The sequence below is a fragment of the Camellia sinensis genome, chromosome 11 (assembly GCF_055761805.1).
Source record: "Camellia sinensis isolate YWXY chromosome 11, ASM5576180v1, whole genome shotgun sequence".
Lineage (NCBI taxonomy): Eukaryota > Viridiplantae > Streptophyta > Magnoliopsida > Ericales > Theaceae > Camellia > Camellia sinensis.
In genome coordinates, this window is record NC_138971.1 from 21,809,169 (window position 1) to 21,824,083 (window position 14,915).

Sequence of the window (14,915 nt, forward strand, 5' to 3'; positions counted from 1 at the left end):
CTTTATTTATTGAGCTCCCTATCGATTTATCGATCCACTACAAGAAAATGCACTTTTAGCGACCACTTTGTCTCTTTCTCGCTCATCACTCTGTCTCTCTATCTCTTTTCTCTATTCGTCTCTTACTCATCTCTCTCTCTCACCACCCATCTTCTCTACCACATTTACCACTATTGCAAATGACATTCAACTACCACCACTCTTCTCTTTCACTCATCACTCTTCTTTCTCTGTCTGTTTGTCTATCTATCTGTTTGTCTGTCTGTCTGTGTGTCTTTCGTTCATCTTTCTTCTCTCTATCTCTCTCCTTGGTCTTCTCTCTATGTCTCTCTCTCGCTCATCTCTCTATCTCTCTCATCTTTTTTCTCTCTCTGTCTTTCTCGCTCATCTCTCTTTTCTCTCTCTCTGTCTCTCTCGCTCATCTCTTTTCTCTCTATCTCTCTATTTTTCTATTCTCTCTATCATTCATCTCTTTACGCTCTCTTTCTATATGTCTCTCTCATCTCTTGTTTCTCTCTATTTTTCTATATGTCTCTCTCTATCTATTTCTCTCTCTGTCTCTCTGTCTCTCTCACTCTATATCTCTTTCTCTCTTTATCTCTCTCTCACTTATCACTCTTCTCTCTTTCTTTCTCTCTCTGTGTCTGTTTGTTTGTCTCTCACTTTTGTCTCTCTCTCTCTTTCTCTCTATGTGTCTGTTTGTCTCTCTCCCCCATTGTGTTCACATTGCTCATTCTCTCCCTCATCTCTTCTCTATTTACTGAGCTTTCCACTACAAGAAAATGCACTTTTAGCGACCAATTTTTCTCTCTCTCGCTCATCACTCTGTCTTTGTCTCTGTCTCTCTCTTTCTCTTCTCTATCTGTCTCTCACTCATCTCTCTCTCTCTCTCACCACCCATCTCTTTTACGACCTTCACCACTACTGCAAAACGCCATTCCACTACCACCATTACTTCTACTGTCGCCATTTCACCTCTACGACTACCATTACTACTACTATCGCCACCACTCCACTACCACCACTGCCACTACTGCCATTACTACTACCATTACCTCTCTCTCACCCCTGCCACTCCATTTACACTACCACTACCACAACTTCACCACTAATCTCTTTCGCCATCACCATCACCACCTCCACCACCATCATCTCTTGTCCACCACCTTCACTACTGCTGCCGTTCTTTTTCCTCTACCATAAAAAATTAGTTCATGATTTTTAGTAATAAAAAAAAGTAGGCCGAAGAAAAATATTTTTCATTGACTACAGAAAATTAATTTTTATTTTAGTGGAAAATATTTTTCATTAAAATATATATGAAACAAATAAATTTTCAACCTTAATAACGAAAAGAAAATGAAAATTATTATTTATTTATTTTTATTATTTAAATATTCATTTATGATGAAATTTTTTTTTATTTTTTTTCTCATCCCCCCCTCATTTTTGTTTTAGTGAAAAATATTTTTCATTAAAATATTTATGAAACAAATAAATTTTCAACCTTAATAACGAAAAAAAAATAAAAATTATTATTTATTTATTTATATTATTTAAATATTCATTTATGATGAATTTTTTTTAAATTTTTTTTTTCTATTACAAAATAAAAAAATGAAAATAATATTTTTATTATTTAAATATTATTTTTTAAATAATATTTTTTTAAAAATATTAAAAAAAAACCCATTTTTTCCATTCCCGCGCCCCCCCAAAATCCCCAATTCTTAGAACCAAAAAAACCCCCCCAATTCTTAGAACCAAAAAAACCCTAAATCTAATCGTCTCCCTTACATCACTCTCTCAGTCGCCTCTCTCTCTCTCTCTCTCTCACCCTCTCGTTCATCTCTGCACCGATCTCGTTCATCTCTGCACCGATCACTCTCTCATTCTCTCGTTGTTCATCTCATCGATTCGCACCGATCATCGCACCGCCGATCTACTCACAGGTAAACTCTTTCTCTCAATCTCTGTCTCTCTCTCTCTCGGCCCGATGGTTGTTTTATATATATATATATATCAGATATATCTCTGATCTAATCTGTCTCCCTCACTCTCTCATCTCATCAGATCAGTCTCATCTCTGTCTCTCTCTCTCTTGCCCCGATAGACTCACATTGTCTCACAGGTAAGTCTCTCTCTCTCTCTCCCTGATCTCTCATCTCTACACTGCACCGATCGAATCTGTGTGTGTAATGTCTCCCTCATTCTGTGATGTCTGTAATGTCTGTATGTTAATCTGAATCTGAAATGTTGATCTTAGTTGATCACACTGTGTAATCTGAAATCTGATCTTAGTTGTGTCTCACACTGTGTAATGTTGATCTTAGTTGTGAAATCTGAAATCTGTATGTTAATTTTATTAATTCTGAAATCTAAATCTGAATCTGAAATATGAATTTGTGTGTTTTTGTTTTTAATTAATTTAATTTTTTTTTTCAGATTTGGTATATTATATATGCAAATCAAGACAAAAGTACCCAGAAATTAAAATCAAGTTACATGTTTGTGCATTTAGGGCGTGTTTGGACATCCCATTGGACTTGAATGTTCACATACTTAGTTATATTTCAGCTTAGAGCCAGGGTTGAAACTCATTGATTGATGGTATGATTGATATTAGATGGAGAAACTCTAATCGGTTCTTTTCTCATTAATACATATTTCATTGGTGTAATGGAGAAAAGAACTTGGGGTTGACTGTCTTCTACTGATTGGAGTACAGGTGACTCAAAAGAAAGTTTCTATATTGGTCCCCTGGAAAGCATTTCAAGTCATAGTAATCTGAATCAATGGCCTTCAGAAGGTATTTTAATAATTTCGTGTGCTTTCATTTGTTTATGTTCTCTTAATGTGTCCTCATATAACAATTTCATTTCTCCTGCATTTTGTGATCTGTCATTTAGCATACATTTTGTACAATGGGTACATGATTCCTAAGGTGAAAACATTATTTCTGGTGTTGTCTGGCTAGGAAATTCCAGAAGTTTTTCCATCTTGGAGACCTACTATTGAATCTTACTATGAAAGAGTCCTGTAAGTTTTCCCCATTGTTTATTCCTGTGTCACACTCTGAAAAGAGAGTAGAAAGTTATCAAAAATCATAGTAGATCTATTCACTTAAACTGTGTCTGCCTAGTAAGTTCATTTCCTTCAATCAACGTTAATTTCTTTATACAAAATCAGAAGTTTTGCTCATGCATCCAATACATGATTTCTTTGACTAGTTTATAGTGCTAATTTGTATTTCCTTCCCTTGGATTTGACGTTTTGGATTTCTTTCTTGTGCAATTGAAGTTGGAGTGTTGCAAGAATTCTAATATGTAGAAGACCAGATTGAGGGTTGTGAAATGTGAAATATCAATGATTTCTTTGATTTTTTTACTTGTGTCCAACACATTCCATGCACTTAACTTTTTTTGTTTCTGTTTTTGTGGGTAAATGGGCAAACCTGTGCTTATGCAGCTCTGTAATCTGGAAAGGGGTGTGGACATATTAGTTGCCACACCGGGGCGCTTAGTAGATATGATAGAGAGGGCAAGAGTTTCTCTTCGGATGATCAAGTATTTGGCTTTGGATGAGGCTGATCGAATGTTGGATATGGGCTTTGAGCCCCAGATTCGAAGGATTGTTGAGCAAATGGAGATGCCTCCACCAGGTGCAAGGCAGACAATGCCTCCACCAGGTGCAAGGCAAATGGATATGGGCTTTGCAGTCATGTTTCTATAGGTAGTAGTACTATGAAAGATGGCTTAGTTTTTTTTTTTGTTTGTTTATAATATTTTTTTTTGTTTTGTTTTAATTTTTTAATTTTATTTTTATGAGATCATGGTTCTACGTTTGATTTGATTCTTTTAATCTATTAGCTAGATAAAAATCATTGTTTGTTTTAACTTTTAGATACGGTGTAGATAGTATTTCTATTGTACTCTTTTTAAAGAGTTAAAAATTCTTTGATTGCTGCTGTGCTGTGAAACAGGTTCGCTTCTAGAATTCTAATCAAGCAGTATTTTAATTTCCCCCCACCTTTTTTCCATTTAAAATTTTATTTTTTTTAATTTCAGTGACTTTTTTAGTTGTAGCCCTTGTAGAATGTTGGCTACATGGCCATGTTGACATTTGGTATTGTTGGACACAGAAAGCATTTGATGAAGATGGTAACGTAAAGCAACCGAAGCAACTCTCAATTAACAAAGTTGGACATGGTATGTGGGGAATACTATTCTTCTTCTTCCTCCTTCTTGGATGTATGTATGTGGAGAATTCATATCATCTCTGTCATCCCCTTAAATTCTATAATTACTTTGAATGTTTTCATTTATATCTTTAAATTTCAATAATCTTATTTGGATTCTAATAAAGTTAGTAAATGAATTGCTATGACAATCCAAATGATCGAAAAGAGGATATGAGTGGATGGTACACTGACATTTGTTATGCCTTTTTGGTTGGCATTATATTGCCACTCTTTTTGGGTGAATACATTGTATTGCCACTCATATTGTATGTTTTGTGTAGCGCTGCATGAGATTGATCCAGTCTTCAAAAAATTCTCTTGCTCGGAGAAACTATCAAGCTTACTCTTATCCTTAGACTACAAGAGGCCGATGATCATTCAATCAATGTACATATTTAAGGTACCTCTTGTTCTTTTTTCATCATGTTATTAGCACACTTATTTTCTGTTAATGTGGCAGTTGTATGTATCCAATAGGCTGAGCTTGAGCTTGTGCTTGTGTCTTTGACATACAGCACTATGCGAGCTTAGTGTGGCCTTCTTTAGAAGAAAAAATGCATTTGGCAGATGTCTGTTCAATTATGTTCTTTTTTTTTTTTAAAATATATAATTGATTTATCAAAGAATTTTTTTTATCAATTCTTTACCATCTCAAATAGTTGATCTCTTTCGCCCAAGATCACCTATGTTGAAGTTTAAGTTTATTAAAATCCCTCTCTACATTTTTTAATTCATCGTCCGTCTTAAGGTAAACATCTTCATTGGTTTAGTTTTAAACTCCCCAGTCCTCACTAATAGGTGAAGAAATGTTGCTCAAATGATGACAATCCTTTAGGCCTGACGTTTTACTCTTTGTTGTCACCATATCACTAAATCAAATATAATTACTCTGTTTCACAACTTGCAGAAAAGCATATATATATAGACTATGGCTATGAGTATTCTTGATCATCATCTCATACAATAATCATTAATGTACTAAATATCTTTCTAGAGTGCCGTAAAATTGTGAATTTTCGTCAACCCTTAGTTTGCAATTTTCAAAAAGGAAGTCTAATTTAATTTTGTTTCCTATTCTAATTTACTATCATTTGATGAATATTTTTCAATTTTTCCTATAGAGTTTTGTTCTCTTGGAGTAATTCTTCAATCCTTTTATTTGTTCTTTCAACTCAAAATTTATAGAGCTACATGTCTGTTAGGTTGAAGCCTTGAATTTTAAATTCAAGTATATTTTTTAGATACTGAGTTGGCTCTTTTGTTGTATCTTCTTCAACCTCAACAGCTTTCCGAGGCAGAGAAGGAGATACAGAGGCTACTGGAGAGATGCGATGGTGTTTCAAGCAACAACCCGACTTCATTGTTCTCCATGGAAGCCATGGATCCACCTTTTCTAGGGGAGTTTGGGATGGAAGGGTTTGGAAATATTTTTTATGTGCCAGAAAACAATTACAATCATGGCATGGATTGGGTTAATCTTATATGATATGTAATTAAAGCAATTCCAGTATTAATGTAGCTAGTGACCATCTTATGTACATTTTTTTGTTTTTTTTTGCCCTTGGCTTTGTTTTTATGTTGCAGTGTTTCAGTGGTATTTTACATTTAACTAGAAGATGGAATTGTTAATGTTAGAATATAACTTGTTTTTTAATTACAGATGAATTTTTATTTATATATTGGACTTTTTAATTATTATATAATTATTGGTTTTTTTTAATAGTTATTTTTCATTTAATATAAGTCATTTTTATATTTTTAATAATTTTATTACAGGTTTTTTTTTTTTTTTTTTTTTGTTTTTTAATTTTTTTTGAGACGGCAGAACATCCCGTCTCAAAAAGAAATTTGAAATAGGCTTTTTGCGACGGCACCTCTACTGTCGCAAAAGGTAGGGAATATTATTGAAAAATAAGGCCTTTAGCGACAGTATCATAGCCGTCGACAATAGTCATTAGCAATGGCTTAGGTTGCTGTTTCAAATACACTTTTAGCGACGGTATTTTTTCCGTCGCAAAAAACCTTTTAGCGACGGCACCCGCAAAAAAATTTAGATTTTCATCTATTATTGGCGACAGAAATTTACCGTCGCAAAAAAAGAATTTTCCCATCACAAAAGCAAAGGCGACGACACTTGCCGTCGCTAAAACCCTTTTGCAACCCCTTTTGTTGCGACCCCCACTTGCCGTCGCAAAAAGTCATTTTACCGTCGCAAAAACCTTTTGAGACGGCAATTGGGGTATTTGCGACGGCGTTTTGCCGTCGCAAAAACAATTTTTTTTGTAGTGTTTAATTTTCAAGTACATCTAAGAGCATCAGCATCAAGCCCTCTACAACAACTTTGAAGCTATTGTAGAGAGCAAAATCAAGAATTTGTGCTCCATTAGACTCAACAAATTAATTCTATGGCTACCTATTATTTATATTTACTATAGTAACTCAACAAATTTGTTGAGCCACCGTTCATTAGCTATTCTATTTTCTAGAGCAAAATTGGGTCAAAATCTTTAAACTAGTCATCCACCCGGATATCCTACCAGATGTCTCGTGAATGCCTGTAGCAGAAGAAGAAAAGTGTCCAAAATTAGCCTAACCGGTCAACGGCAATTTTTATTTTTATTTTTTCATTTTTTAAGAATTGTTTGGGTGGCACCTCATCAATTTAATAAAAAAAGAAAGAATAACAAATACAATAAGAAAATAATATTTTAATAGAATTGAGTTAAAATAGAGAGTTTGATGCAATGAGTACTAAAAAGATGACTAGCTAAAATAGCAAAAGTAGATTTTGAGTTATAATTTGACTCAAAATTTGTTGAGGCTAATGCGAATGCTCTAAGTTATATGTATTTAGAAAGTAAATATATATATATATATATTACTTAAAATATTAAAAAAATTATTAAAAAAAAAACTTACTAACAATTCTACATAAAGCTTCCGTGGCATTGAAATCTCACAGCACTCTCATAAACAAGTAATATAGAAAATAAATAAATTAAAAAAGAAAAGAAAAAGAATAAAACTATACGCATTAATTGATAATATCATAACATATATAATTAATATACCAATTGATATATGTAACACCACTAAAAAAATGAATCTACAAAGAATTTCATTGTCATATTAATTATATAGAAATAAGAGTTCTTTTAGAACTTTTCTTGAACTTTTCTCCTTCACACATCTCTTGCCTGAAAAGCAAATCCGGTCAACAGACAATCTTTTGCCCTTCTCTCTCTCAACTGATGATCAACGTTGACATTCCGATGAAAATGAATGATATCTGATGAATAGTAAAGGACGGAAGGAGAACCAAAAAGATAGGCAAGTTAACAATTTTAGGGATTTTTTTTTTTTTTTGATTGGAAAATTTTAGGATTTGAAAATTCCAAATTTTGATGTGGGAGTTCACAAATTTAGGTCTCAATATTATTGAAAATCGCCAGACTTAAAAAATTTCTCATTTGAAATCCAACTAAAATTTCATTTGATTTGAGATTTAGCTAAGATTCGTCAAATATTTGATTTGAGATTTGACAAAAATTTCATTTGATTTGGCTAAGATTTTAATTTTTTTTGAAATTCATATTTCAACCAACTATAATTTCTAATTCATTTTGATATTGTCTGATTTCATTGCTTGTACTTCGTTGAGACTCAATTCAATTGCAATATTGAAGGGATATCTTTTAGTACTGACAAAATGAAGTTAAAAGGCAAGAAGTGTTCGAGCATTTATCAAAATAAATAAATAATTGTAGAGTCAAAATAAATGTGGGTAAAAATCATCACCATGAGAAGACACCAGATTTATGTAGTTCAGCAAATCTGCCTACGTTCACAGATATTACCCATCGTTCATTATATTAAATATGTATTACATATCATATCTTAGATATAAGAAAATACAATAAATCGAATTGAAGCGCGGTAATCTCACTCTCTTTAAGGAGATTAAGCCATTCGAGGCTGGTAAAATTACCATTTCCCAATGCAACAGAATATCACATACTAATTTGTCTCCCCTAGTGTACGAGCACGAAATAATTCTTCTCGTATGATCCTGTTGATCAAGTTTGCACTCCTCCAAACAACGTTGCTTTGCCACCTGAAAACACAAACGTGAGCTAACCGGCGGGTGTGTGCCGGAAACCCCTCCGATGCCTAAGTCAGCAACTAGACAATAGACAATAAGCTTTGTGAATTCTAGAGTAAGAATTGGGATGCCTATATATAGGTCTGGTTATGAGCTTTTATAGACTTGGCTTGGCCCATTCCTAGTAGGATTTCCAACTCTCCCTATGAGAGTCCTAGGAATCACACACCCTACTCACTACCAACCATGTGAGATGGTTTGCCCAATCTTAGTAGGACTTTACTCTCCTTAGCAGAGTCCTCTTAGGAGTCACACTCCTACTCACTACCAACCAAGTGAGATGGTTTACACAATCTCAGTAGGACTCTAACTCCCCTTAGTAGAGTCCTACTAGGAGTCTCATCACTGCAAGCCAAGTGAGATGGTTGAACCCTTTACCTCGATTTATACATTCCTGACTGAACTGACTTGTCTCGGTCCGCTGCCAGTCGGACCGTTTGATTGGAAGCCGATCTAATGAATGCCACCCTGCCGAGCTACACATAGCTCGGCCCTTGTCATTGATGTTACCTCGGTTTTGTCTGTTTAGATCAAGCTAACTACAACAATCTCTGACCAAGCTAACAAGGGCGAGGTCCAACTTGTGAAGCCCAAACACCTCGGCCCATAGCTCGGTTCGAACTTCATTTGGCCTAAGCTTGTTAGTTTTTAGACCGAGCTACAGCAGCTCCTATCTCGGTCCAATGTGCGGCCCAACTTCCAAAGAAGCCTCTTCCTTAGCTCGGCCCAATTTATTTATAAATTACCCTCTCACCTAGGTTTCAACAACTCGACTTATAGTTGTGTAGACTTAACCAACCTTGCATAAGAAAGGGAGTCCAAAACTCCACCACAAAAACACCTTTATAGGTTCCCTAATTATTTCTCCATAAACACAATATAAAATATGTATAGATATACATATATATAGATACACTCACAATTCTCCATGTATATTATGAATGTACAAGCTTTAATTTATATATATGCAAACAAATGAAGATTCCTCATATTTAATACAATAATGAATTAATTATAAATCATCATCAATATATGATAATTCAATACTATAAATGTTACTCATAACCTTTCACATGAATTATATAAAACGTTACTCACCTGCATAATTACCTAAAAGTAATAAACTCACACTCAAACCATTTCAATTCATCATATTGCATTATTATATAATTATAATCGGATTAACTACATTTTGTGGCATAATGTATGTATACACATGAATATACCACAATATGTATATATAAATTTAATATTAAATTAACATAAGTGCATTTATGCACTAGCAATCCCCTATTGATTTTAATATTAAAAATATACAAAAAAAATTATCAGGCAAAAAGTGATATTATGCATCATGAAGGTGTGCTTTGCATTAAACCCCCACTAGTAAAATAGTGATCTCTAATCCAGAGTAAGTAGTAATCTCAGACTTGAACTGTGATTGCTTAGAGGAAACAAAGTATCACTATCCACACATAATAATTCAGGTGTCGACATAAGCTTTGATGGCTAGAATGTTATGACTTTGTGTTGATCCCAATCTTTCATGAGTGTATTTGAGAAATAAGCTCAGATCTCATAAAAAACAACCCACTTTCACACTCACAAAAGTGAAATCTGTCAAAGATGCTCCTGTAATTTTGACACCCCACTCATAAGAAGCTACAGTTTTCATTAAGAGTTTAAAAACTCAATACTCTAAACATTACAAGACAAATGCATATTTCATCTTTTCTCTCTTTTTCTTCATTTACAAGCTTTGTATCTCATTGTTAGCTTGTTGCAATCATGTAATAGGTCCTTATGGATGTGGAAGGAACAAGGATATAGCCACCCATCCATTGAGTTGATTGTTCTCATTACTTTATTGTGCTTTTACACTCTTTTCTTGCTTTCTAGTGCTATAATTCATTGTTGTTATATATAGATGTGTTAATTGGAACTTTGTGAATGTAGAGGGAGTAGAAAATAGCCACCGGGCTGTCCAAATATCCGTTCGACCCGTCTAAACCGGTCGATCTGCACGACCCGACTATGTACGGACGATTTTGTCACTAATTTCAGTCGACAGTTGTTGAAGTTATAAAAATTCTCATTTTGGCGATCGAGTGTTAGATTTAAAGAATAAAAAAATCAGTTAACCTGACCTGACTGATGTATTAAATGATGCTTCCATCCACGTGTTTTCTCTTTGGAGATATTAAAATATTATTAATAGAAGATATTTATTATAGTTTTATTTCATTTACCAAGATAACCTAGGGAATAGGCATCATTACTACAACCTGTTCAACTTTTCAACTAGACTTCATAATTATACATTTGACTTATTCAACTCTTTGGCTGAACTTCATCATTACAAATTTTAAATTTTCATTTTTCACATCTCTTTCAATACTTTGCTGAAGAAGTTTAGTTGGTAAAAACATCTCTCTCTCTCTTAGTTGGTAAAAACATATCTCTCTCTCTCTCTCTCATCTCTTATTCTTATCTACTAGAGACTCTCAATCATGATTCTTATCTCCTAGAGACTCTTAATCGTCTCTTGCACCCTTTTTCACTCTGATAATCTTCTTCCCATCCCCCCTTTGATCTCTCCCAAATCCCTCTTCCTACCTTACTTCCTTCTGAAACCCTAACACGTTAGAACCACAGATGATGAAGGTGATCGTAGAAGGTGGGTTTGTTTGGTGTTGCAGTTGTTGGATCTAGATCTGCAACATTCGACAAGTATCAAGTCAAAGAGATTGAAAGCCTAGATCGAGAGATAAGTCTATAATTTTTTTTTATTTTATTTAGGAAAGGGTTAAGTTTGAGTTTTTGTGTGTGTGTGTGTGTGTGTGTGTGTGATTTTAGTTTTTTTTGTTGTATTTTTTGGGATGAGTTTGGATCTGATCTTTGACGTATGTAATTTTTTTTTCTTCTTCTTATTTACTGTGTGAAGCCCAAATTGAGAAAACAAGACCCATCCACCACCGATCGTGAATCCAAATAGTGTGAGCGGTTCGATTTTGAACAATGCATCAGTCGAACTCGAATGGGCATATGCTGAACCTAACATAATCGGTTCGAGTGACGGGTGTGTGTCAAACCCGGTTTGATTCGACCTGTGAACAGCCTTAGTAGCCATCCATCCACAAGTTTGATTATGTAGAGTTGTTTATTTCATTTTATACACTTTTTCATCACATATCACATCATCTTAGCCTATTGGCCCAGATACTTCAACCCATGCTTAATCTTAATGAGTAGTGGAGGTTGTTTTATGGGGTTAGTTGGATGATTTTTAGGATTTGATGTTGAGAAAGTGGTTGGTTTTCATTTTTATTGATTTCCTTGGAAGCAAAACTAGAGATTCAATGTCAAGAATGTTGAAATCTCCCTTCTCAATCATTCATGAACATGGAAAGAGGTGGAAACATCATTGTTCCATGAATAGAAGAAGAATTCACGTTAGTTTTTGAAGAATCCCTTGTTGTAAAAGCAAAGCTTCCACTAAGAAATGATGTGCATTAATCTACTCTCTCCAATTAATAGCATGAATTTGGATATTAACTTGCCCTTACTCACAAATAGATGACGTAGGTTCCCATATATTTCTTAGGCTTGAATTTGTTCTTACTTTAATTCATTTAATTTGATAAACTGTTGTAAATATCCTATTGTATTTAACCTCTAGTATTGTTAATTAAGGAATGAGGCTGTAGCTCGACTTTTTCGCGCCCCCTTTCGAAAACTTGAAAATAGCCCTACAGTTCGGACTTTCGTGAGAATATAGATACGAGAGGGAAAGGTCATGAATTGAGCACCCCCGCTCGCCCGATTAAAGATCGGCCTCTACTAATCATGGTATCATTTTTTATCAACATTATATGCTCTTGTTCTGGTTATTAGGCTAGCATTATGTGGGGGCCGAATAATGGAAAGATCAGATGGTGTGTACCTTTGGAAGACTGATATTAATCGGCTATATCCTACGAGAGCGGGGAGCCGAATAGAATATATGTACCGAATAAAGTATAAGTCCTTAGGGCCGAATAAAGGAAAGGACAATGATTAAAAAGTAGGCCCTAGCCCCGAGGATCAAGAAGAACAGGTATAAATACAGGAACAACGGTTATAGAAAAGTATGTAAGAATCACTTCACAAAACTTGTTAATAAGCTATCCTGAGTGTTTGAACTAACTTGTCCGTTGGAGTGCTAATTCCGGCACCCCCGACCAGAGTGCTTGTATCTTTTCAGGTGACTAGCTGAGGATCAACTAGCGTCTCCCAGGATCTGAAGAGTATTTCCAAACCACATCCCCACAATTGGCGCCGTCTGTGGGAATACTCAAATACATCCATGGCAGGCGTGACTGAAGATCCTCCGGTAGCCATTGACGAGACCGCACAGGGAGATGACCTCACTCCAGCAAATATGCACGGAAAAGAAACCATCGCTGTAAGACGCGCCTTGAACTTCGACTCACCAATGACCTCAGCACAAGAGACAATACAAGCGATCATCGAACAAGCAAAGCAGAATGAACAAAGGCTGGAGAACATGATCGCTGAAAACGAACATCTCCGTCAAGATTTGGCCCTCGAAGTCGCAAAATCGAGAGAAGCCATGCGCCAAGATCCCGAACGACCTCCGAGGGCTGGTGGACAATGACCTCAAGCCCGACCAAAGGATACCGATAGCGACTCTAACTCATTAACCATGGAGCTCAACAAGAAGGGACGATCCGAAACTCCCAGCTCCTCCGAAAAGAGTCTGCATACAAGGAACAAGTGCACGAGGAGCAGTTCAGACGAAGAGGACCAGCACGATCCTTTTGTCCGACGGATTGCAAGGGCGACCCTGCCTAAGAAGTTCAAAGCTCCATCATTCACTCTTTACGATGGAAAATCAGACCCCACTGATCATATCCGTCACTACAAGCAGGCCATGACATTGCATGCAGACAACGAAGCCCTCATGTGCCGAATATTCCCTAGCAGCCTGGGGCCGTTAGCTGTCAGGTGGTATTACAAGTTGGAGCCGGCCTCGATCAAAAGCTTCCATTAATTACAGAAATCCTTCAGGGCCAGGTTTATCACCAACGAGGTGCAGCCGAAACAGGCCGACTCTCTCTGGGCTATGTAGATTCAGTCAGGAGAAACGCTCAGAGCGTATTCAGCGCGCTATTGGGAGTGCTTCAACCTCATCGACGATGCTTGCAATGACTCCATGGCCATCACCGCCTTCAAAATGGGACTACATCCTGACAGTCCCCTTCGCAGTTCCCTGACCAGAAGACCCCCCAAAACAGTTTGGGCGTTGATGAAGAAAGTTGAAGAGTATTGCAAAGTAGAAGATGATGCCATGAGAATAAAAGCCGGCCAAATGTCCAACAAAATGGCCCCCCTTGAAATTGCTCAACCAATAAGTTCCGCGCCACCTCCTAGCCCAAAGCCTCGACAACGCGCTAAACGAGACAAAAGGCGGGATACTCGCCGATCAAGCGATCAATGCTCCCACCGGACGAATGAACAACTGCAAGTCGACAGCAGGCATTCGAGACGTGCCGACAAGAAGTACACAGAGTTGTCAGAACCGATCACTGCAATAATGACAAAAGTCCAACACCTTCTATTCTTCAAATGGCCGTCAAAGATGGTGGGGCCGCCCGACATGCGAAGAGGGGATAGGCGGTGCGAATATCACAAAGATCACGGCCACGAAACGGAGAGTTGTTACGCATTAAAAGATCACTTGGAAGAATTGGTGCAAGACGGCCGACTGCAACAGTACGTGAGGAAGGGAAAGCCAACCACAGCACTGGCCTTGAGGCAGGACTCACCTCCACTTGGCGTGATCCATATGATCTACAACCTGCATGAACCCCCAGCCGTGCACACAATTCAATCGCATCCAATCCCCCAAAAGCAACGTATTCCGACTGAATGGCCCAAAGAAGCTCCGACAATTACTTATAATGACTCCGATCTTAGCGGCACAACAGCTTCCCACATCGATCTGTTGGTCATTAAATTACGCATAAATCGGTTCACCATTGAACGCATTCTCATAGACCCGGGGAGTACTTCAGAGGTTATGTACTACCAAACTTTCATCAAACTCGGCCTCAACAAGTCAGATCTGTCTCCGTCGCCTTACCCATTGTTCGGCTTTAATATGAATCCCGAATATCCGTTAGGGAAGATTATACTACCTGTTTGAGTGGGTTCTAGAACGGTCGAAGTAGAATTCCTGGTCGTAAAGCTCCCTTCGCCGTATAATGTCATCATAGGGCGAACCTGGATACATATGATGAAGGCTATTCCAAGCACTTATCATCAGCTTGTGCCCTTCCCGACAGCCCATGGCATTGAAGAAATTCGTGACTCCCTTCAATCGGCACAAGTAGAGACTTAATGAAAACCCTATCACTGACTCGATCTATGGGCTTTGATACATGTATATATATATCACTTCTGCAATGCAAACCATTTTTCTTCGTGGCTCCATTCATCTCTTAAAGCCCC

General features: G+C 36.7%; 1 protein-coding gene across 10 annotated transcripts; it reads left to right on the plus strand.

Annotated features, from left to right (window-relative positions):
* The first annotated feature begins 1,745 nt into the window (after nucleotides 1-1,745).
* LOC145788713 (uncharacterized) lies at nucleotides 1,746-5,873 on the plus strand. 10 transcript variants are annotated; one of them, XM_082896433.1, is made up of 7 exons: nucleotides 1,746-1,952; nucleotides 2,074-2,131; nucleotides 2,729-2,809; nucleotides 2,978-3,735; nucleotides 4,068-4,208; nucleotides 4,522-4,640; nucleotides 5,526-5,873. In XM_082896433.1, coding segments are annotated over exons 4-7 (462 nt in total). In that variant the 5' UTR covers nucleotides 1,746-1,952; nucleotides 2,074-2,131; nucleotides 2,729-2,809; nucleotides 2,978-3,734; the 3' UTR covers nucleotides 5,727-5,873. The 10 variants fall into 10 exon arrangements, 4 of the variants coding, with proteins under 4 accessions (XP_082752559.1, XP_082752561.1, XP_082752562.1 ...); XM_082896435.1 differs by having other exon boundaries at nucleotides 2,988-3,735; XM_082896436.1 differs by lacking the exons at nucleotides 1,746-1,952; nucleotides 2,074-2,131 and having other exon boundaries at nucleotides 2,596-2,809; nucleotides 2,988-3,735.
* Nucleotides 5,874-14,915: the final 9,042 nt, after the last annotated feature.

Excerpts from the sequence above, each read along its gene's own strand:
- LOC145788713 (XM_082896433.1), top strand. Across the intron at positions 4,209-4,521 it reads AATTAACAAAGTTGGACATG|CGCTGCATGAGATTGATCCA; the intron begins GTATGTGGGGAA and ends TGTTTTGTGTAG. Across the intron at positions 4,641-5,525 it reads AATCAATGTACATATTTAAG|CTTTCCGAGGCAGAGAAGGA; the intron begins GTACCTCTTGTT and ends CAACCTCAACAG.